Here is a 25551-nt window from a genome sequence, read left to right on the forward strand (position 1 = left end):
AATTCAAAGCTTAATAAATGAGAGTGCATTGAGAATGCATTCATTTCCTTTCCTTGTCAATCTCAAAGGTGCAGCAGATGATGGCCCAGTGGAATTATCACGAGACTATTAATCCAGAAACTCAGATAATGTTCTGGGGACCAGGATTTGAATCCCGCCACAGCAGATAGTGGAATTTGAATTCAATAAAAAATATCTGGAATTAAGAATCACGTAATAATGCAGAAGAGGCTCTTTGGCCCATTCAGTCTGCGTCGACGCACGAAAGGCCCTGACCTGCCCATCTAATCCCACTTGGCCCATAGCCTTGAATTTATGGCGTGCCAAGTACTCATCCAGGTATTTTTTAAAGGATGTGAGGCATCCTGCCTCCACCACCCTCCCAGGCAGCGCATTCCAGACCCTCACCACCCTCTGGGTAAAAAAGTTTTTCCTAAATCCCCCCCCAAACCTCCCAACAATCACAAGTTAAAAGTGAGGGGTGGTGAGGGCCTGCAATGCGCTGCCTGGGAGGGCGGTGGAAGGCCTCACAGCCTTTAAAAAGTACCTAGGTGAGCACCTGACACACCGTAACATTCAGGGCTAGGGGCCAAGTGCTGGCAAGAGGAATTAGGTGGGCAGCTCAGGGCATTTCATACGTCGGTGCAGACTTGATGGGCTGAAGGGCCTCTTCAGCGCTGTAGGTTTCTGTGATATTGACTTGTGACCCCTCGTAACTGATCCTTCAACTAAAGGGAACAACTACTGCTGCTGGTGACCATGAAACCATTGGCAGTTGATGGAAAAACCCATCTGGTTCATTCACCAGTCTCATTTAGGGAAGGAAATCCGCTGTCCTTACCTGGTCTGACCTACATGTGACTCCAGAGCCACACCAATGTGGTTGACTCTCAACTGCCGTCTGAAATGGCCTGGCAAGCCATTCAGTTCAAGGGCAACTAAGGATGGGCAATAAATGCTGGCCAGCCAGTGATGCCCATGTCCCATGAATGAATAAAAAAACAATGTTATCCAAACCCAATCCAGCCAATGCTCCAAATAGTAATTTGTACGTATTATAGTCATGGCACAGCTGATTAACCACAAAATGTTCTCCTTTCTTGAAATGGAAGAAGTAAAGTTATGAAACAGCTATTTGCTTCAACCATTTGATTTGATTTATTATTGTCACATGTATTAACATACAGTGAAAAGTATTGTTTCTTGTGCGCTATACAGACAAAACATACCGTTGATAGAGAAGAAAAGGAGAGAGTGCAGAATGTAACGTTACAGTTATAGCTAGCGTGTAGAGAAAGATCAACTTAATTCAAGGTAAGTCCATTAAAAAGTCTGACAGCAGCAGGGAAGAAGCTGTTCTTGAGTCGATTGGCATGTGACCTCAGAGTTTTATATCTTTTCCCTGAAGGAAGAAGGTGAAAGAGAGAATGTCCGGGGTATGTGGGATCCTTAATTATGCTGGCTGCTTTTCGGAAGCAGCGGGAAGTGTTGACAGAGTCTGATTTGCGTAATGGATTGGGCTACATTCACGACCCTTTGTAGTTCCTTGCAGTCTTGGGCAGAGCAGGCATCATACCAAGCTGTGATACATCAGAAAGAATGCTTTATATGGTGCATTTGTAAAAGTTGTTGAGAGTCAAAGCTGACATGTCAAATTTCCTTAGTCTTCTGAGAAAGTAGAGGCGTTGGTGGGCTTTCTTAACTGTAGTGATGGCATGGGGGGACCAGGATAGATTGTTGGTGACCTGGACACCTAAAAACTTGAAACTCTCAACCCTTTCTATTTTGTCCGCATTGATGTAGACAGTGGCGAGTTCTCCTTTACACTTCCCAATGACAACCTCCTTCGTTTTGTTGATATTGAGGGAGAGATTATTGTTGACGTATTAATTGACATTGTGAGAGGTGCTTGGGAGTCTACCGTCCTCCACTGCCCTTGAGTTTGAAGGGCTGTGATGGGAGGAGAGTCACTGTCTTGCTCTGCTAGTCTATGTGTGCTGTTGTGTCTTCTTTACATTGCCCTCACTTTTGTTTTCTTTCCTCCCCCTGGGGTTGGCACAGTGGTCGAAAACCAAAGTAAAAGTCACCTACATTTTTATTTTATATTTCCTCTCAAGAAATAATGAAACAAAGGAGAGAACTGCATTTCTATAGTACCTCTCATGACCTCACAATGTACCAAAGCTCTTCGAAGCCAGTGAGCTTCTAAAATGTAGTTCCTGTTGTAACACTGGTTCACGCAGGAACCAATTCACACAAAGCAAGCCCCCAAGAAACTATGATGTGATAAGGACCAGGTTATTTGTTTATACTCTTCTGATATTAGAAATGGGCAAATTAACCAGATAATTTAATCGATAGCCCCTTCAAGGGGTATTGTAACTCAGGAAAAGGTTTAAAAGGAACTGTACCAAATTAAATCCAAATGTGTTTTTGGGGGGTGATGAAGCACTCCAGACCCTAGGTTTTCCAGTGGGTGCAGAAAGCCTTGGGAATATCACAGGATACTTTATGCTCCCTTTCAAAGGACGCCCAGCTATGAAGCTAGCTGCGGAAGAGGGACAGACAGTCAACCTGGATGGTCCCTTTGCTCACCCCTGCCTGGACCTGGCAATGACCAGCTTTGGATAGGCCTGGGAGCAGTCTGGCAAGCAGATCCTCCCCCTTGACCAGCCCCCCCTGTCTCTGCACGGGGTCGCAAAAGATCAGGAGCATTGTGCTGAAGTGCAGCCAACATTTCAGAAGCTTTATTTGTTGATCAGTGTTATTTGAGGGTTAACTCCCAGCCTGGACACTGGGGAGAATTTCCAGCCCTTCTTTGTAGATTTCCATGGGATCTTTTACAACCACTTGAAAGGAAGGACTTGGTTTAATGTCTCCACTAACAGTGCAGCATGTCTTTTGTACTACACTGGAGCATCAGGCAAGGATTTTCTGCTCAAGTCCCTGGAGTGGGACTTGAAGACTGCTACCTTAGGCTGGCAGATTTTGCCCATTTATGGTTGCCCTGAAAAAGTAGCAGTGGGCCTTATTTTTAAATCAAGGTCACTTTGAACTGGAGTTGGCTGGGCTAGTAGCTGTGGAACATGTGTTCCAGACAATCTAACATCTTTTGTGGTTCATTTTTCTGGAGCCAACATGCAAGTTATGGTTGAGTTGCAAAACCTGCCATGATATAAGTTGAACATTTGACTTTAGGATTGTTAATCCAGCACCATTACCACTTCACTAAAGTACACTGCAGCAGTTGGATTTAAGATTTTGATTCTGGTCAGGTCAGCCTAACACCCCAGAAATAGATGGGGGGATTTTCCAGCCAACTTGGTCCCAAGGTCGGAAATGAGGTTAATGGACCTTTGTGTGCTCCGTGTCCCGCCCATTATGATTCCCGTGGCAGACAGAATGGGACCATTCCGGCCAAAGCAGTTCACGCTGCCACTATAAGCAAGGATGGAAAATCGGCCAATTCTTCGTTCACCGCAGTGAGAGCGGAGAATCCTACCGGCATGAAGGGCCAGAAAATTCCAGCCATTGTGTCTCAATCCCTACCCATAGAGAGAGTCTCTGCCTATTTATATTCTGAGTGCGCTATACCTCTGTTATCTCTTTAAAACGGTTGCAGGGTTGGTTTAAGAGCTGATTACATGATTTGATGGTGATGTAATTAAGATGTGTGCTCAGGCTGTTGGTTTACTTTCAGTTTTGTACTTGATGCAATGCAGAGAGCAGCTCCTCAATAAAACCTGCAGAGTGTTTGTTTGAATCTAAGCATGCAAACATTTCTTTCTCTGTTAAAATCCACAACACGGAACATAGAACATTACAATCTCCCACCTCTCCTCACAGAACATTATCAAACCATGTACCTTATCCAGTTAATACAAAATGCTGGAGACAAGCATTAAGGTTTCAGTTTGTACTTCCCTGAACTTCCCAATCCATGGGGAAACACTTCCCTTTTCGATCACGTCCTTCCAGTGAAAGGATGGATTTGAAATCAGTGACTCACTGTGTAGTAAGTTGGGCTGCAAGACAATATAGAACTCCAATGTTCCTCACGGTTACTTTGGCAGTTTTCCTTATTCTGTAACAATTGAGCAGTCTAATCTGTACCTTGATGTTTCATTTAAACCAGGCACTGGAGAAAGTGGCAAAAGCACATTCATCAAACAGATGAGAATCATCCATGGGTCTGGATACTCCGAGGAAGACAGGAAAGCCTTTGCAAAGTTGGTCTACCAGAACATAATCACCGCAATCCAGTCCATTGTAAGAGCTATGGACACCTTGAATATACCATACCAACAACCGGGAAATAAGGTAAGATCTAAAGGAATGTGTAAAAAAAATGGCCAAAGTAAATCTCTCAAGTTAAAGTCTTCCTTCTTAGGATTAAGTTTTTTTTTAAGTCAGCTTATATTAACACTGCAATTAAGTTACTGTGAAAATCCCCCAGTCTGTTCAGGTACACTGAGGGAGAATTTGGCATGGCTCATGCACCTACCCAGCACAACTTTTGGACTGTGGGAGGCACACCTGGAGGAAACCACACAGACTCGGGGAGAATGTACAGACTCCACACAGACAGTGACCCAAGCTGGGATTCGAACCTGGATCCCTGGCGCTGTGAGGCAGCAATGCCAACCAGTGTGCCACCATACAGCCCTATTGGATATATTGTCTCCATGTGGCTATATTTAAGCAATTTCTATTTCATCACCTGCGTGAGTCCCTATGAAATAAAAATGGCAAGGGATGAATTTCTGAGCTCAATCTATTGACTGAGAGCCGTTGTCTGTCAGCTGCACCTGCTGAGAAGCTGCCGTGCATGAATATTGGCACAGTGCTACAATTCATTCAAATCATTGTCAAAAGGTAAACACGGTGGTTATGTCTTACAATCACCGTTTCACAAACAACAAATAATGAGTGAAAGATTAATGTTTTTTGCTGGTGTTGTTTGAAGGAGGAATGTTGGCCAAACACCAGGGGAATTTGTTGCTGTTGATGAAGTAATCACATGACATTTTTAACATTAAAAGCAGACAGGAGCTTAGCTTACTGTCTTATCCAAAGGGCGGGACTCTTCCATCTACAATACTGAGTACTGAGCAGTTTGATTCATTGATGCTTCAACCAAAGATGTGGAAGTTAGGTGTATTGGCTAAGCTAAATTGCCCCTTAGTGTCAGGGGGATTAGCAAGGTAAATGTTTGGGGTAATAGGGGTATGACCTGGGTGGGATTGTTTTGGTGCAGACTTGATGGGCCAGTTGGCCTCCTGATGTACTGTAGGATTCTCTGATTATAATGGACTCCCACTCCATCCACCAGCGGTCTGCTATGTCTATCATATCTGTGATCTACAGGATACACCAGCCAAGGTTGCTTCGACAGTCCATCATTCCCATTTAACCTCTCCACCAAGAAGGCAATGCGGGAACATCATCACTACCAGTTTTCCCTCGCTCATTATCCGCACTGTTCCTTCATTGTTGTTGGATCACTGTTGGGCCTGGAATTCGTCCACAGAATCCCTGCAGTGCAGAAGGAGACCGTTCAGCCCATTGAGTCTGCACCGACAACAATTCCATTCTGGCCTGCCTCTGTCATGCCAAGTATTTACCCTGCCAATTCCCCTGACCAGTTTACCATGTCCAATCAACCTAACCTGCAACTGGAGCACCCGGAAGAAACCCACACAGACACAGGGAGAAGGTGCAAACTCCACACAGACAGTCACCTGAGGGATTGAACCCGGGTCCCTGGCACTGTGACGCTGCAGTGCTAACCACTGTGCCACCATGCCACCCATTGCCTGACTAGACTACGGTGGCACAATGGTTAGCAAAGCTGCCTCATAGCACCAGGGACAGGGTTTGATTCCTGGCTTGTGGGTTCTTGTATCTGTGTGGGTTTCTCTGGGGGCGCCAGTCTCCTCCCGCACTCTAAAGATGTGCAGGTTAGGTGGATTGACCAGGCTAAATTCTCCCTCAGTGTACCCAAACAGACTTCGGACTAGGCGATTTTCACATTAACTTCATTGCAGTGTTAATGTAGTCTACTTTCAGCAGTTTAAATAACAAAGAACAAAGAAAAGTGCAGCACAGGAAAAGGCCCTTTGGCCCTCCAAGTTTGTGCTAATCATGAAGCCCTAACTACAATTAAAAAAAACTTCTGTCCTTGGTCCGTATCCCTCTATTCCCTCCTTATTCATGTGCTACTTGATCGAGACGCCTCTTAAGTGTTGCTAATGTGCCTGCTTCCTCCACCACCTCTGGCAGCGCATTCCTGGCACCCATCACTCTCTGCATGCAAAAGCTTCCCCTGCACATCTCCCTTAAACTTCCCCCCTCTCACCTTGAACCTGTGCTCCCTTGTAAGTGAAAATATGTAGAAGGCCCAGCTGTACATTGTCAGAGCAACTTGGACGGGTGTTAAATGAGGCCCACGGGCGAAACAATTGGTGGTGAAAGTGCTGCATTTTGATTCATGTGGCTCAGGCTACAGGTTAAAATATTGGACCGCTCTCCTGAATTTGGAAAAGAATGATGTGCAGTGGAGGGTTCGCCTTTCACTGCAGAACGTATCTAGAAACAAGAGGGAGTTGGAACGAGGAGGAAGATGAGGTCAGGGACTTTCATATCAACAGGCATTGTTGTTTCAGTATTAATTTGCATGCATAAAAAGGAACAGGTGACTGACAGGAATATTACCTGTTTAGCTGAATGAAGCATTTGCTCCGACTAAATTATTTTCTTGCCGGACAGTCTTCAAGTGGGTAATCTCACACCATTAATCCTCCATCTGCTTTCGCCAGCAAAGTGTATTAGTTCAGGTAGCCAGCATTTATCAACTGTGACAACAAGCAACATGGAAAGGGAGATATAAGGGAAATATTTCATTTGGACCTTATTAATAATGCATTTCTCTTACAAATTCTACACAGCCACAGTAAGGTTCTGTTCAAATATTATCCCAGAAGAGTGAAGGCCATTCTTGCTTCGTTTCTGATATTATTCCATTCCTTAAGGATTGTGATGGAGATCACAGCAAGATAAAATACTAAACATCTTGAAAGGTTATCAGAGCTCTTTTATTCCCTTTATAGTGAGACTAGACAGTGTTGAATAATTTCTTTCACACGTAGCTCTGTCAGACATCTGAAATCTCCATTCAAAGAGCGAGAAATGATTTTACAGTAGGGTCAATAAAGCTTTTCCTGTTTCTCTTCAGGGTGCGTTTGATGATGCCACAGCTGCACCACTTGTACTTCCTGACCATGTGCAGTTGCAGTTCCCATATTAATATTTCCCACACATTACATACTATGCTTAATCTCCAACAGCTGTCTTTCCCTGGCTGTACTTAATTTACATTAATCTATAGTTCCTTATACCATAATATACCAGATTTAACACTCATTTAATCTGCATTAATCTATAGCTCCTCATACCATAATATACCAGATTTAACACCTGGCATATCAGTTAAGACTCTCACCAACTTTTACAGATGCACCTTAGAAAGCATTCTTTCTGGCTGTGTCACAGCTTGGTATGGTTCCTACTCAGCCCAATACCACAAGGAATTACAAAAGGTCGTGAATGTAGCCCAATCCATCACGCAAACCAGCCTCCCATCCATTGACTCTGTCTACAATTCCTGCTGCATCGGCAAAGCAGTCAGCATAATTAAGGACTCCATGCACCCCGGACATTCTCTCTTCCACTTCCTTCCTTTGAGAAGAAGATACAGAAATCTGATGTCAGGTGCCAACTGACTCAAGAACAGTTTCTTTCCTGCTGCTGTCAGACTTTTGATTGGACTTACCTTGCATTCAGTTGATCTCTCTCTATACCCTCACTGTGACAGTAACACTACGTTCTGCACTCTCTTGTTTCCTTCTCTATGAATGGTATGTTTTGTCTGTATAGTGTGCAAGAAACAATACTTTTCACTGCATGTGAATACATGTGACAAAAATAAATCAAATCAAATCACTCAGTTATATGTTTTCCACTATATCATTACAGTCTATTCTTAATCCTCATAGACCTGTAATCAACAAGAATCATAGAACCCCCTACAAGTGCTGAAGGAGGCCATTTGGTCCATTGACCTTGCACCGACATCAATCCCACCCAGGCCCTATCCCCCTAACCCCACAAATTACCCTGCTAATCCTACCTGATACTAAGGCTGGAATTTTACCACCCCACCCACCACAGGAATCAGAGAGAGTGAGGGGTAGAACATAGAAAGGTCCATTGACCTCAGGCGGGTCTTCACGATTATGGGACAAGTGAGGCCTTAAAATCAATTTTAGCGTGGCCAATCAACCTAACCCGCACATCTTTGGAGTGTGGGAGGAAACAGGACTACCTGGAGGAAGCCCATGCAGGCATGGGGAGAATGTGCCACTGTGGCGCCCAATATTAACTTTGTTTTCTTTTCTCATCTGTTTCCTGTCAGAAAAAATACTTTTGTGGCTGGTAAGATACCCTTAACCAGCTATTGAATGGCACATTCTGCATAGATTTTGGTACCGTCATTGATTAACCCTCTAATAATTGTTCAAATTTGATTAGTGCTTGATCGTTTGAAGATTTATTTTCAGCCTGGGATTGAGGTAAATTTGAATTTCTCTTAGCATTAATGTAAAGCATTGAAATGAAATCATAGAATCCTTACAGTACAGGAGGAAGCCTTTCCGCCCATCGAGCTAGCACCACAACAATCCCACCCAGGCCCTATCCCCATAAACCCATGTATTTACCATTCTAATCCCCATGCCATTAAGGGGCAATTTAGCATGGGCAATGCAACTAACCTGCACATCTTTAGACTGTGCGATGAAACCGGAGCACCTGGAGGAAGCCCACGCAGACACGGGGAGATTTGATTTGATTTATTATTGTCACGTATTAATATACAGTGAAAAGTATTTTTTCTTGCGCGCTATGTAGACAAAACATACCGTACTTAGAAAAGGAAAGGAGAATGTGCAGAATGTAATGTTACAGTCATAGCTAGGGTGTAGAGAAAGAACAACTTAATGCAAAGTAGATCCATTCAAAAGTCTGATGGCAGCAGGGAAGAAGCTGTTCTTGAGTCGGTTGGTACGTGTCCTCAGACTTTTGCATTTGTTTCCCAACGGAAGAAGATAGAAGAGAGAATGTCTGGGGTGCATGAGATCCCTGATTATGCTGCCTACTTTTCTGAGGCAGTGGGAAATGTAAACAGTGTCAATGATTGGGAGGCTGGTTTGCCCAATGGACTGAGCTTTGATCCCGACCCTTTGGAGTTTATTGCGGTCTTGGGCGGAGCAGGAGCCACACCAAGCTGTGATACACCCAGAAAGAATGCTTTCTATTGTGCATCTGTAAAAGTTGGTGAGAGTCGTAGCAAACATGCCAAATTTCCTTAGTCTCCTGAGAAAGTAGAGACATTAGTGGGCTTTCTTAACTATAGAATTGGCATGGAGGGACCAGGACAGGTTGTTGGTGATCTGGACACCTAAAAACTTGAAGCTCTCAACCATTTCTACTTCATCCCCATTGACATAGACAGGGCACGTTCTCCACTACACTTGCTGAAGCCGATGACTATCTCCTTCATTTTGTTGATATTGAGGGAGAGATTATTGTCGTCACACCTGTTCACTAGATTCTCTATGTCTTTCCTGTACTCTGTCTCCTCATTGTTTGAGATCTGACCTGCTGCGGTGATGATATCAGCAAACTTGAAAACCGAGTTGGTGGGGAATTTGGCAGCACAGTCATAGGCTTATAAAGTGTAGAGTAACAGCTTGTGGGGCACCGGTGTTGAGGATGATCGTGGAGGAGGTATTGTTGCTTATCCTTACTGATTGCAATCTGTGGGTTAGGAAGTTGAGGATCCAGTCGCAGAAGGAGGAGCTGAGCCCCAGGCAACGGAGTTTGGAGATGAGTGTTGTCAAAATAATGGTGTGCAAATGCCGTCCAAGGCTGGAATTGAACCCGGGCCCCTGGCACTGTGAGGCAGCAGTGCTGATCACTGTGCTATCGAGCCCATGTACACCAACATCGCGGAAAAAGACCTGGGCAGGTGGATGCAATTGTACATGTATAGGGTGCCTTCAAGTCATGTCAGGAGATATAGTGCTCTTGGCTTCTTCATTTTTCATGCTCATCCTAGTGGAGGAACATTGGTCCTTGCTGCACCAAGTACTTGTCAAGCTGAGTTGGATATAGTACAACTCAATGCAGAATAAAACCTGATCTCATGACCTCAACAGTAGGCCTCAGAAAAGCATGAAGTGCTTGAAATTCACAGTGGGTCCAGAGGCATCTGAGAGGGGGTGGAAGGTTATACCTGCTCAACGTTAAAGAGAATTGTCTAGTTTATCTTTCAGGCTACTGTTAAGGCTCTAAAAGTGAAAATCTTCCTGTTGATAATTGGACTGGGAAAAGTAGTCGTTGCAGGAATTAATATTAATGCACATCTGCAATTTTATATTCAATTATTTCTGACCACAGTAATTCCATTGTCTGTGTAACCTATAGAGAATTACAGTAAGTCCCTTTGTCTATTCAAACTTCTGTAAACATTTTGGTTAGTAGTTGAAGAATGTAACTGTTTAAACACAGAAATACTTTGGAAAGCTTCTGTTGGTTAAGCAAACATAATCTTTTGATGAAAAGAGTAAAATATTGACAGGAAATTTCAATTCTGGAAAAACAGCCCTTTTTTTAAAATTGTGTACTTTTCGATTGGACTTCCTATACTTGTTCTTTAACAAAATCATGCTTGCCTCCAAGCCAATAGCAATACGGCAAGAAAACTGCGTGAAGTATTGGTTACCTTATTTAAGGAAGCAATTATAGAGTCATAGACTTTACAGCATGGAAGTAGGCCCTTTGGCCCAACTTATCCGTGCCCCCCGCCCCCCAATGTTTACCATTAAGCTGGTCCCAATTGCCCAACTTTGGCCCATATCCTTCTATACCCATTTTATCCATGTATCTCAATGCTTTTTAAAAGACAAAATTGTACCCACCTCTGCTACTACCTGTGGCAGCTTGTTCCAGACACTCATCACTCTTTGAGTGAAAAAATTGCCTGTCTACACCCTTTTGTATCTCTCCCCTTTCACCTTAAACCCCTGCCCTCTAGTTTTAGACTCCCTTACCTTTCGGAAAATATATTGACTATCTACCTTATCTTCGCTCTTCCTTATTTTATAGACCTCTATAAGATCATCCCTTATCCTCCTGTGCTCCAGGGAAAAATAGTCCCAGTCTATCCAGCCTTTCCTTACAACTCAAGCCATCAAGCTCTGGTAGCATCCTAGTAAATCTTTTCTGCACTCTTTCTAGTTTAATAATATCCTTTCTATAACAGGGCGACCAGAATTGTACACAGTATTCCAATTGGCCTTACCAATGTCTTGTACAACTTCAACAAGACATCCCAACTCCTGTATTCAATATTCTGACCAATGAAACCAAACATGCCAAATGCCATCTTCACCACCCTGTCCACCTGTGACACCATTTTCAAAGAGTTATGAACTTGCACCCTCAGATTTCTTTGTTCTGTAACTCTTCCCAGTGCCCTACCATTAACTGAGTAAGTACTGCCCTGGTTCAATCTATCAAAATGCATCACCTCGCATTTATCTAAATTAAACACCATCTGCCTTTCATCAGCCCACTGGCCCAATTGATCAAGAACCCATTCCAATTGGAGATTACCTTCTTCACTGTCCGCTATGCCACCAATCTTGGTGTCATCTGCAAACTTACTAACCATGCCTCCTATATTCGCATCCAAATCATTAATATAAATGACAGTGGACCCAGCGCCGATTCCTGAGGCACACTGCTGGTCACAGGCCTCCAGTTTGAAAAACGACCCTCTACAACCACACTCTGGCTTCTGCCATCAAGCCAACTTTGAATCCAGTTGGCTACCTCACCCTGCATCCCGTGAGATTTAATCTTATGCAACAACCTACTGTTTAATATCCTGTCAAAGGATTCATTAAAGCCCATATAAATAACATTGACTGCACTGCCCTCATCTACCTTCTTGATTACCCCTTCAAAAAACTCAGTTAATTTTGTGAGACATGATTTTCCACTTACAAAGCCATGCTGACGGTCAGTAACCAGTTCTTGCCTCTTTAAATGCCTATAGATCCTGTCCCTCAGATATCAACTTACCCACTGCAGACATTAGGCTCACTGGCCTGTAGTTCCCAAGCTTTTTCCTGCAGCCCTTCTTAAACAAAGGCACAACATTTGCCACTCTCCAATTTTCAGGCAGCTAACCTGTGGCTGTCGGTGATTCAAATATTTCTGCTTGAGGACCCACAATTTCCTCTATAACCTCCCACAACATCCTGGGATACACTTCATCAGGTCCTGGGGAATTATCTACCTTGATGCACTTTAAGATTTGCAGCACCTTCTTTTCGAATATGTACGCTCCTCAAGACATCGCTATTTATTTTCCCAAGTTCCCTCACATCCATGTTTTTCTCAACAGTAAATACCGATGAGAAATATTCATTTAGGATCTCCCACATCTTTTGTGCCTCTGCACATAGATTACTTTGTTGATCCTTAACAGGCCTTTTCTCTCCCTAGTTCTCTTTTGCCCTTTATATATTTGTAGAAGCTCTTTGGATTCTTTGTTGCCTTACCTGCCTAAGTAATTTCATGTCCCCTTTTTGCCCTTCTGATTTCTTTCTCAACTCTACTTCGACACCCTCTATACTCTTCAAGGGATCCACTTGGTCCCAGTTCACTGAAAGCTTACCAGATTAATACCTGGAATGATTGGGTTGTCTTTTGAGGACAAGTTGGCCAGTCTAGGCTTGTACCGACTGGAGTTTGGAGTCAATCTCAGGGTGGCTTGATTGAAACATGTAAAATTCTAAAGGGTTTTGACAGGACAGATATGGGGAGGATGTTTCCCCTTGTGGGCAAACCTAGAACCAGGTGTTTAAAACTAAGGGGTCATGGAGATGAGGCAATTTTCTTCTTTGAGGGTGGTGAGTTTTTGAAACTCTCTTCCTGAAAAGGTGGTGAAATATTTTCAAGGCACAAGTAGTTACATTCTTGGAAAACAAAGGGGTGATAGGCTATCAATGATAGGCCGGCTACAGATTTGAGGTGACTATTAGATCATCCATGAATTTAGTAGAATCATAGAATTCCTACAGTGCAGAAGGAGGCCATTCAGCCCATTGAGTCTACACCTGCCACAATCCATCTCAGGACCTGTTCCCGTAATCCCCCACATTTACCCTGCTAATCCTCCTGACATTAGGGTTAATTTAACGTGCCTTTTCAACCTAACACACACATCTTTGGACTGTGAGAGGAAACCGGAGCACCTGAAGGAAACCCACGCAGACACGGGGAAAATGTGTAAACTCCACACAGACAGTAATCTGAGGCCAGAATTGAACCCGAGACCCTGACGCAGTGGGAAACTTCTTAAATGGCAAAGCAGGCTCGAGGGGCTGAATGGCCTGCTCCTGCTCCTTCTCAGTATGTAAGAATTAGTTGTGCAGCAGGTGTGTTTGGAAAGGAAAGGTAGCTTAACGTGAATTCCAACATCAATTTTCCAAATTCTGTCCACTTTCAGCAGTAATTTCAACTCCGATTCCCAGGGTTCGTTTTCACTTTAGCTAAAACAAAGTGATTACACATCAGGCATAGTTTCCACAAGAGGTAAGCTTTCGCTTGCAGGGGAAGACCAATGGAATTTTAGGAGCCTCTTCCATTATTGTCTCATAGCCCAGCTGCAGGGAGTAACCAGTGCCTCATACTCCAGGTGTGGGGAGTGTGCTTCTTAGATATTCAGTGCCAGAGATATTTAGATCATAAGGCTGATTTCAATTAGCAATATCCATGCACATTCACTGCTAATTACATTAGCATCGCGTAAGAATATGCATGATTAGACTTAACATGCAAAAAATACCAACAGAGCTTTACTAATTGGAGGAAAGAAACTCATACAATATTAATGACACATACTAGACTTCCTAAACTTAATAAACATGTGCATTAATTATCAGGTAATTGACTTGCCTGCTCCTATTGTGCTTATTCTTAAAAGTTAATTTTTACCAGACTGCCCGTGGCTCAGTGATGTCGTCACCATTGCTGAGGCAGGTTTGTTCCCTGGTTCATGTTGAGTTAACTAAAATTAGCTGGAGCAATGCTATGGGAGTGACAATTAGCCACCATATTGGTATATAGAAAGGAAAATGATGGTTTTATAGCACATTTCAATGTGTGTATATGAGTCAGCTGACAGCAAGGCTGCATTCAGTAGTGACGCCCTCTACATTGGGACATTCTGCCTACACTTGCTGTGAAGGCTCACATGAATCTTAGGTTTGGGTGAGAGAGTGGAGAGTAACTGCTGCCCGTGCATTCCAGTGAGTGACCCGGCAGTAAAGGTCTCACAGCCTGAAAAGGAATGAAAAATACTTCCTGGTGTGTTGCCCTCTGGATCACTGTGGTGCGACAATTCATTACGTTGCTGCAAATGCTCTGTATTGTGTTAGGATAACAGCCAATTCCCAATCTAACTGTCTTTTCAGCCTGTATATTTAACGCTGACAGGGACCCGGGTTCCATTCTCGGCCTTGGGTCACTATCTGTGTGGAGTTTGCACATTCTCCCCGCATCTGCATGGGTTTCCTCTGGGTGCCTCAGTTTCCTCCCACAGTCCAAAGGTATGTGGGTTGGATTGATTAAGCATGCTAAATTGACCCTTTAGTGTTAGGGGATCTTGCAGGGTAAATGTAGGCTATGGGGACAGGGACTGAGTGGGATTGAGGTCGGTGCAGACTCAATGGGCCAAAAGGCCTCCTTCTGTACTGTAGGGATTCTATGAATCCCAAAAGATCCATACTGATAAGGAATGTAGCTGAATGAATGATAGAATCATAGAATCCCGACCATGGAGAAGGAGGGCATTCAGCCCATCGTTCTGCACTGGCAATAATCCCACCAAGGCCCTATCCCCGTAACTCCTCATATTTACCCTGCTACTCCCCCTGACTCCCCTTGGACACACGCATCTCCATCAAGGACGGTCACCTCAGCACCTCACTGTACCGCAAGCCCACAGATAACCTCACCACGCTCCACTTCTCCAGCTTCCACCCTAAACACATTAAGGAAGACATCCCCTACAGACAAGCCGTCCGTATATACAGGATCTGCTCAGATGAGGAGGATTGCGACAGACACCTCAAGATGCTGAAAGATGCCCTCATAAGAACAGGATATGGTGCTCGACTCATCGAATGACAGTTCCGATGCGCCACAGCGAAAAACCGCACCGATCTCCTCAGAAGACAAACACGGGACACGGTGGACAGAGTACCCTTCACCGTCCAGTACTTCCCCGGAGCGGAGAAGCTATGACGTCTTCTCCGGAGTCTTCAACACATCATTGATGAAGACGAACATCTCGCCAGAGCCATCCCCACACCCTCACTTCTCACCTTCAAACAACCGCACAGCCTCAAACAGACCATTGTTCGCAGCAAACTACCCAGCCTTCAGGAGAACAGTGACCACAATACCACACAACCCTGTCACAGCAACCTCTGCAAGACATGCCGGATCATCGACATGGATGACATCATCTCACGTGAGAACACCATCCCCAAACCCCCATCCCCAGGTACACGGTATGTACTTTTGCAACTCGGCCAACGTTGTCTGCCTGATACGCTGCAGGAAAGGATGTCCTGAGGCATGGTACATTGGGGAGACCATGCAGACACTACGACAACGGATGAATGAATATCACTCGACAATCACCAGGCAAGACTGTTCCCTTCCTGTTGGCAAACACTTCAGACCTCATGGGCATTCGGCCTCTGATCTTTGGGTAAGTGTTCTCCAAGGTGGCTTTCACGACACACGACAGTGCAGAGTCGCTGAACAGAGACTGATAGCCAAGTTCCGCACACATGAGGACGGCCTCAACAGGGATCTGGGGTTCATATCGCACTATCTGTAACCCCCATGACTTGCCTGGCCTTGCAAATCTCACTTACTGTACTGTCTGGAAACAATACACATCTCTTTAACGTATGCTAATGCTATCTCCACTCACATTGTCTGCATCTTTAAGACTTGAATGGCAGGTTAGCTGTAAAGACTTGCATTCTAATCATATTCTGTAAACTGTGTGTGACTTTATATCCCCTTCTCTGATCAGAATCTTCCACATACCTGACGTAGGAACACCGTTTCCGAAAGCTTGTAGGATTACTATCAAATAAACTGGTTGGACTCTAACCTGGTGTTGTGAGACTTCTTACTGTGTTCGCCACAGTCCAATGCCTGCATCTCTACATCATGACTCCCCCTGACTCTCAGGGATAATTTAGCATTGGCCAACGCACCTAACCTGCAAATTTTTTGGAGTGTAGGAAGAAACCGGAGCACCCGGAGGAAACCCATGCAGACATGGGAAAAACATGCAAATTCCACACAGACAGTGACTTGAGGCTGGCAATGTGAGTGGGTCCCTGGCACTGTGAGGCATTGTGCCGCAATGCCACCCATGAGGAAAAAGATTGATGGGTGAAAGGGATTTATTTTTGGACAAGTTGGCAGATAAAGAATGGCAGATCTGCAGGCATCACCTTAAAATATGGTGGGTCAATTTCAGCTTCAGTGGGGCAAAGAGTGGCATGAGTGGATTGGCCACAAGTTGGACACCCAACTTGATGTTTTCTTCCAAGGAAAGGAATGTTGAATCTCAAGCTACAAAGGCATGAGTAAGGATTTCAGCAGCGGTGAGGGAAAGAAGTGTAGACTCTTTTCAAGATTGGAACTAAAGGGTGATGTTCAGGTACTTTGTAACGTTGACATTTAGAGTTGGTCATTGACTGCAATAGTTCTCACTGTGAAATGGTTCCGGGGCAATTCTCCCAGCCAGGAGACTCAAGCGGAGGCCGTTTCGCGGGTTCCCCGCTGGGCACCACAGCCTCCGCAAGTCTTCGGCCGTCGGATTTCTGGCATCTTCAGCTCCAGAAAACAGCACTGAGCTGTATAAATTACTTAAAGTAGAATTTGTATTTTGTTATTGGGCCCAGGATTGAAATCTCTGAGTCCACTAGCCTCTCCCACCACCCCGTCCCTGCCAGGAGTGATTCACCCCAGCAGTGTTTACAATAGCCTTCCAAAAATGTGTGGGTTAGGTTGATTAGCCAAGCTAAAAAAGTTGCCCCTTACTGTCCTGAGATGCGTAGGTTAAAGGAATTGGTGGATAAATATATAGGGATATGGGGGTAGGGCCTGGGTGAGATTGTGGCCAGTGCAGAGTCGATGGGCCAAATGGCCTCTTTCTGCGCTGTAGGGATTCTATGATTGATTCTGTGTTTGGTGGGGAGCTGGTAGCCCAATCTCGCTGGAGTGAAGGGAGGCCATGAAAGCTCCTCAGAGGGTCAGGGAGAAGGAGGTCTGAAGACTGGGCATTGCCAGCTTGGCAGTGCCAACCTAGCCACCTGGCATTGCCCAAGAGGCAAAGTGGCAATGCCCAAGGGGCACCTTGGCATTGCCCACCAGGCATTGGGCAGTGCCAAGGGGATGGGGGATGAGGGAATGAGGTCTATCGGGGTGGGGCCTCAGAGCACAATCAGTGGAGATAGGGAGGGGTCTGGCCGTCACTTTGTACATGGCTGTGACCGTGGACAGGAGGCCAGCAATTGGTGCTGGATGTTTGGGTGGGGTCAACCTGATGGAGAGGGTTTGGGGCTGTGGGAGGGGCGGTCAAAACTGAGGGGAGGGGAAGGTCGGGTGGGTTGGGGCTGGGATGGGAGTGAGGGAGATGGGGACTGTGGGGGAAGTGATGCTTCGAGGCTGACCCGGACACATTCAGGGGGCCAGCAATCCGTGGTGGGAGTGTTGATAGGGCAGCAGTGCGGGGTCATGGGCCTGGCTAGTGATCGGTTGCACATAAGGTGGCACAGTGGTTAGCACTGCTATCTTACAGCACCAGTGGCCCAGGTTCAGTTCCCGACTTGGGTGACTGTCTGTGCAGAATTCGCACATTCTCCCCGTGTCTGCATGGGTTTCTTCCAGGCGCTCTGGTTTCTGCCCACAGTCCAAAGATGTGTGTGTTAGGTTGATTAGCCATACTAAATTGCCCCTTGGTGTCAGGAGGTTAGAAGTGTAAGTAAGTGGGGTTACGGAGGTAGGGCCTGGGTGGGATTGTGATCAGTGCAGACTGGAATTGCCGAATGGCCTCTTTCTGCACTGTGGGATTCTATGATGCTGTGTTTCTTTGCGCCGATCTCAATGCTAACAGATTGGAGCTTGCACAGTGGTCCGCTGATGCTGTCGGCCTCTCCAGTGGGAAAAAGCCCTGCTCCCTGAACTTTTGCGAAATTCACGCTAGTGCACCCTGTAGTGCAGAGTGTGGGAGGTACATTTTGAAAATCCTGCTTAAAAAACCAGCATGATTTACTCCAGTTTTCGTGTGAATTCGACACTTAAAAAATGTTTTTGGGAGAATCCCACCCGTTATTTTTGTGAAGCCGTCCCCTTTGCAGCCGAGCGTAATTTTACAAGTTGACTTTGGAAATTTCCACTTTGGATATGGCAATAAGAATATAAAAGAGAAGAATGGACAAGAAATTCTCCAAATGTGCGATGATGTAGCTAATTGCACTAATATAAGGATGTGGGTGCTTTGGAAAGGGTGCAAAGAAGGTTTACCGGGATGTTGCCTGGTCTGGAGGATCCAGGTATGAGGAGAGATTGGAGGAACTCAAATTGTTTTCACTGGAAAGACTGAGGGGGCGACATGATAGAACTTTTCAAAATTATGAGAGACACTGATAGGGTGGATAATCAGAGGCTTTTTCCCAGGGTAGAAGGGTTGACTACAAGACGACACAGGTTTGAGGTGAGAGGTGATAAGTTTAAGTGAGATATGCAGGGAAAGTTTTCGCACAGAGGGTGGTGGTGCCTGGAACGCACTGCCAGTGGAGGTGGTGGAAGCAGGCACATTAGCAACGTTCAAGGTGTATCTTGATAGAAACATGAACGGGCAGGCGAATGGAGGGTTAGAATTGTGTATTGGCGCAGGTTTGGTTGGCTGTAGGATCTGTTCCTGTACAGTATTGTCCTTTGTACTTTGTTCGGACTACTAGTTGACATCCTGGATCATTTGTTAAGAAAAATTGAATGAATTATAATTATAAGAAATAAGAACATAAGAAATAGGAGCAGGAGTAGGCCATCTAGCCCTTTGAGCCTGCCCCGCCATTCAATAAGATCATGGCTGATCTGTCGTGGCTCAGTTCCACTTTCCCACCCTCTCCCCATAACCCTTAATCCCCTCTCTTATCAAAAACCCATCAACCCGCGTCTTAAAAATATTTAGATGCTGGGAGATAATTGGCCAGGGGGTATGGCCATAATTCAGTCCCAGTTCTAAGGTTATACATTCAATTCTTATTTTTATCTTGGCACACATTATGCCCACAATGGAAATGCTAATGTAAACTTGTCATGCTGTAATTCTATCCTCCTTCCAGTGATGGTGCTGTACCAACTCCTTCTGTTAAACACTTGCTGTTGAATTTGGTGAACATGCTTCATAACAAGCTGAGGGGTAATGGTCAGGGAATCGAATCTACGCTGTTTCTACAATCTACATTCTTATTTAATTCAACAGGAAAAGTCTCAGGTAATCAAGGAATTAGAAGCCTATAAAATCACAACACTTGAAAGACAGCATGCGGATGCGATTAAAAGCTTATGGAATGATCTAGGAGTAAGGACATGCTATGAACGGCGCCGGGAATTCCAGTTGCTTGACTCAACAAATTAGTAAGTTTTTATTATGTTTTCAGATAGTCCCTTGTGCGCAATTCAATTAGAATGAACAATATTGTCAGCCAATGCTTTTTAATTCTGTTTTTCCGTTCTGTCTGTTTTGGTTATTCAGGAATGTAGGAAATGTGCCTCAGGAATTCCATTGTATTTTTATTTGATATCAGCTTCCAGCTGGCTGCCTCTCAATCCTGTCATTCTCCAGAATTACACCCTAGTTGCCTTCTGAATTGACCTATGTGGTTTAATGACCTTCCATTGTAACTATTTCATCATAGATCTCTATAGTGCTGAAGAGACCATTCAAGCCCATCGTGTCTGCACCAACTCTCTGAAAGATGAACATAGGCCCTCTTCCTCCTCTCCCCGCAACTCTATACATTTCTCATGGCTGATCTATCTAGCCTACACATCCTTGGACACTAAGGGGTAATTTAGCACAGCCAGTCCACCTAACCTGCACATCTTTGGAGTGTGGGAGAAAACTGGAGCATCCAAAGAAAACCTGTGCCGACACAGGGAAAACTTGCAAACTCCTCACAGGCAGTGACCCGAGCCGGGAATCAAACCCAGGCCCTTGGAACTGTGAAGCAGCAGTGCTAACCACTGTGCTACCGTGCTGCCCTTTATAATGTATATCCATTTTAATGTATATCACTGCTCTGAGATTGAGAATGTTACACCACTGCTACACATTTGAAATCCTGATTCACACTAATCTGTTCATTTTTTTTGCAGTTACCTGACTGACATCGACCGTATTGCAGCTAATGATTATATACCAACAGACCAAGACGTACTGAGGGTTCGAGTACCAACAACCGGCATTAATGAATATTCATTTAATATGCATCAAGTATCCTTAAGGTATGCAGAAACTATTCTGTGGGATGAGGAGAAAAGCCTCAAGTCATTGGGTAGATATGTTCCTGGTTCAGTGCTGTCCACAGAATTAACTCTTCAATCACACCGATTTGTTTCTTAAGAGGAATGAATAGAGGAAAATACACCCCCCAGCCCCGAGCTGGCCAATGTTTCAAGAACTGGAAGCATTTGTTGTGCAACAATGAAGTTATATTTTAATTCTCATTTTTCAGGGTGGGCACTGGCCACTTCCACAGTGATTAATCTGCAAGGAGCTTGACATCCAGCCCAGCAATGTAACTTTTAACTTTATTTCCATTGACCTGGAGGTTGTATTTCCTCTCGCTTTCATTCCCCTTCCTCCTCACTCGCTCATGCATTCTCCTTGCCTCATTTCAAAGATCCTAGAATCCTTACAGTGCAGAAGGAGGCCATTTCGCTCATTGAGTCTGCATCAACCACAACCAGGCCCTATTCCCATAACCCCATGTATTTACCCTAGCCACCGTTCCCCCCCCCACAAACACTAAGCGGTAACTTAGCATGGCCAATCCACCTAACCCACACATCTTTGGACTGTGGGAGGAAACCAGAGTACCCAGAGGAAACCCACGTAGACACAGTGAGAACATACAAACTCCACACAAACAGTGACCCAAGCCGGGAATTGAATCCTGGTCCGTAGCGCTGTGAAGCAGCAGTGCTAACCACTGTGCCATCCTTTCTCTGCTTCTCACCTTGTTAACACAACTCTCTTTCTCTCTGCTACCTCATTCACAATCTTCACTCTTGATTCTTGTCCTTCCATCCCTCACAATCCTCTTTTGCTACCTCTGACTCAAGGGGTGGGATTTTCCAGTCCCACTTGCCCCGAGACTGGAAAATCCTGAGGTCAATGGACTGTTGCATAGTCCTGTCCCACCTGCTGTGATACCCATGGCGGGAAAATTCCACCCTTCATTGCTCACAGGGAGCAGAAGAAGTAACATGACCAGACTGTGTAAGGATTCAAACAGGATATCATAGGAAAGCAATCACACAGCAGGGCATTGACAAATCCTGGTAGCTGTAATTAACAAGCTTGTAAAAATGGGGGCTGTGGTAGGCATTCAGCCCATTGAGCCTGTTCAATAAGATCTGGGCTGATCTGATTGTAGGCCTGAACCCCACTTCCCGCCTGTTCCCCACAACCTTTAACTCCCTTCCTGATCATAAATCTGTCTAACTCGACCTCAAATATATTTAAAACCCAGCCACGGCCAGTGACTGTGGAGGACAGCTCCACACAATAACGTCAGTAGTTGTTGAGGGTCTCTGCTCTTTTTAAAGATGTGAAACATTTCATCGGCCCGGTTACTCTCGGGACAGGAATATTTTATAATCAAAGAAGCACAGACTGTTTTACATCCAGCGAGAAGGGTTCATTACTGGAACTGAAAGGATTAGTAAGATCAGGAAGTTAGGGCCAAATCCATGATTTTTTTTGTCCATGTGTTTTGCAGGGTGGAAAGTCAGAGCTGCCAGTCTGTGATTTTCCAACCTGTGCTTCCTGAATTCATTGGGAATGTCCCATCACGGAATCAGGCTTCCTGGCTGGTCCCAGGCCATCTGCAATCCTCAATTAAACTTGCATCAAATTAACTCTTGGATTTATGTTAGTGAATATTGGATAATGTTCTACTCAGTCTGACTGGAGTCATGAAGTGGAATTTAAGGAGCACTGAACATACAGAGGAATGTATATTCGTTTTTGTTCTTAGGGCAATTTGATAGCCAACAAAGTATCCTATGGAAATGAAAGTATTCTATGGATTCGCATTTATCCTGTTATTTGTGGCTATCTTTGGAAACAATATCATAAAATCCCTACAGTGCAGAAGAAGGCTATTCAGCTCATGGAGCCTGCACTGACAACAATCCCACCCAGGCCTACTCTAACCCCACATATTTATGCTGCTAACCCCCTGATACTAAGGGCAATTTAGCATTGCATCTAACCCACACATCTTTGGACTGTGGGAGAAAATCGGGGCACCTAGAAGAAACCCACGCAAACATGGGGAAAACATGCAAACTCCACACAGACGGTCACCCGAGGTCAGAATCGAACCCGGTTCCTGGCGCTGTGGGGCAGCACTGCTAGCCACTGTGCAGCCCATAATGTGACGTGTATTTTTTTTTAATGATACCTGGTTATTTTATACGCTATGAGCAATTGTTATTCCTGATTGAATCACTGGTCTTTGAGGTTTCTAAGTCCTTCTGTAATTCCTAGAATTGTGGATGTTGGAGGACAGAAGTCTGAAAGGAGGAAATGGATCCACTGCTTTGAGAGTGTTGTGTCCGTTATCTTCCTGGCTTCCCTCAGCGAATATGATCAAGTCCTGGAAGAGAGCGAGAATGAGGTAAGACTCCTTGGGCACTGGGGAGTTCCTTGTGTGAAGTTAACTTACCCGAGACCTCTGCTTTTATTCATTTAAAGTTTATATATTGATTATTATCAGAAGTAGCCTTACATTAACACTGCAATGAAGTTACTGTGAAAAACCCTTAGATGCCACACTCCAGAGCGTGTTCAGGTACACTGAGGGAGAATTTAGCATGGCCAATGCACCTAACTAGCTCATCTTTCAAACTGAGAGAGCAAACCAGAGCACCCGGAGGAAACCCATGCAGACACGGGGAGAACGTGGCTCAAGCCAGAAATCATTTTTTAAATTCATTCGTGGGATATGGGTGTTGCTGGCCGGCATTTATTGCCCATCGCTAATCATCTGAGGGCAGTTGAGGGTCAATCACGTTACTGTGACTCTGGAGTCACATGAAGGCCAGACCAGGTAAGGACAGTAGATTTCCTTCTCTAAAAGGCCTTATTGAATCAGATGTGTTTTTCTGACAGTTGACAATGGTTTCATGGTCATCAATAGATTCTTAATCCCAGATTTTTTTCACTGAATTCAAATTCCACTATCTACCATGTGGGATTCGAATCCGAGTCCCCAGAACATTAGCTGAGTTTCTGGATTAAGGGTCTAACGATAATACCACTAGGCTATCGCCTCCCCAGTGCTAACCACTGTGCCATCGTCCCGCTCTGCTTCTCTTTTGAACTGTTGGGAATGAACTGATGAAGGAGATATGGAGAACCTTTATACGTCTGTCCAGCCAACAGGGTTTTAAGTTTTGACACATGCAAAGTATGACTTCCTGACCATTTGATTTTAATGGAAACTCATGGCCAACATGTCCTGTAATGAAAGTAAAATGCTGCAGATGCTGGAAGTCTGAAATATAAACAGAAAGTGCTGGAGAATCCCAGCAGGCATTTGTGGAGAGGGGAAGGGTTAACATTTTGAATCCAGTATGACTCTTCTTCGGAACTATTTGTTCAGCACTTACCCTGTTCTTCACAAACAGTTAGATTATTACAAACAAATCTCAGAGGAACTTGCTGTGCACAAATTGGCTGCTGCATTTCCTACAACAGTGATTACACTTCACTGTCTTTAAAGGATTTTGCAGCATTCTGGGGTTCCGGAAGTGGGTATCTAATGTGACGTCAGTGTACCTTTGAGACTTTTTAAATTCATGCTCACAGCCTTAGCTGATATTATTGTTGGGCGTAGAAAAAACTGTGTATTGCTCAGGTGACAGGGATTTTATTTGTAGTTTCAGTTTGGTTAGAGTTGAGTTTTAGAAGGGACAGCAAGCTAAAAGGAAGCGTTTTCCCTCTCTCCCTGTTTCGAAAGTTCTGTTGCTTTACTGAAGGATGAAAATTTTCTGTTCTCGTGGGTTGGACCAGAGTCTCGCTGGTGTTTTGGAAAGCTGTCTTGTCTTCAAACTGTTCTGAATCTCAAAAGCATTGGACTGCAGAATTTAACTAATGGCCTTGATTCCAGTATTGAGTGAGCATTAGTCTTTTCTGTGTTAAACCTGTGGAAAGAGTTTTTGTTGTCTATCGGTTGTGGTTTTAATTGGAACACATTAGAGATATTCACTAAGAGTTATACATTATAGTCGTTGTTTCATTTCTTGTTTGTAATTGATAAAAGTTCTTGCTGATTTTCTTACTATACATGTTAACTATATTCTTAAATAAACCTTGTTTGATAAAAGCTCCCTCATGAGTCTTTTGAATCACAGCTGGTGTGGAACATCTCATGCTTATCCTGGCCAAATTCAAGATGCAAAACTTATGGTTCAGGTGGGTTTTATAAAACATTTAGGAGTTTCCGACCTGAACCATAGCGTTAAATGAGGTAGATAATGTAGATACAGTGTTCTGGCAATCTCAGAACTGTGCTCTCTGAACCCCGGTGACACCACCTTAAATCCTTTTCAGATTTAATGGCAGCGTAAATCATGGCACAGAATGTTCAAAACTTAAATTTGAAAGCAGTCTCTATAATTACAATTTCTTTGTTACAGAATCGAATGCGGGAGAGTCTTGCTCTTTTCCATTTTATTTTGAAATCCGACTGCTTTGCAAATTCATCCATGATTCTTTTCTTAAATAAAAAGGATATTTTGGAGGAGAAGATTCTTAAGTCACATTTAGTGGACTATTTTCATGAATTTGATGGTAAGTGGAAACCCATAATTCTTTAACTCTGCTCTTTCTCCCTTCCCATATAAGGGTCCTCAATGTTTAATCTTTTTTAATTAAAATAAGTTTATATCTGTGCACATCAAGTTAAAATGAAAGACATTCATTCCAGGGAATGGAAGAAGCATGGGATGTATAATGGGCTTTGGAGGTTGGGTTGGGAGACATGAGTTGACAGGGAGGGGGCATGTGTACGAGGTAGTGTGGGT

The 25551-nt window shown here is 44.3% G+C and overlaps 1 protein-coding gene across 1 annotated transcript in view; it reads left to right on the plus strand.

Annotated features, from left to right (window-relative positions):
• LOC145358792 (guanine nucleotide-binding protein subunit alpha-14-like) overlaps window positions 1–25551 on the plus strand; it is a 74629-nt gene that overhangs the window by 43514 nt on the left and 5564 nt on the right. Inside the window, exons 2-6 of the mRNA XM_080213084.1 lie at window positions 4136–4320; window positions 19715–19869; window positions 20611–20739; window positions 23012–23141; window positions 25165–25318. Of these exons, the coding sequence (XP_080069210.1) occupies window positions 4136–4320; window positions 19715–19869; window positions 20611–20739; window positions 23012–23141; window positions 25165–25318 (753 nt within the window). The remainder of the gene's footprint in view (window positions 1–4135; window positions 4321–19714; window positions 19870–20610; window positions 20740–23011; window positions 23142–25164; window positions 25319–25551) is intronic.

This window comes from Carcharhinus amblyrhynchos, chromosome 26 (assembly GCF_965287045.1).
Source record: "Carcharhinus amblyrhynchos chromosome 26, sCarAmb.v2.hapA, whole genome shotgun sequence".
Classification (NCBI taxonomy): domain Eukaryota; kingdom Metazoa; phylum Chordata; class Chondrichthyes; order Carcharhiniformes; family Carcharhinidae; genus Carcharhinus; species Carcharhinus amblyrhynchos.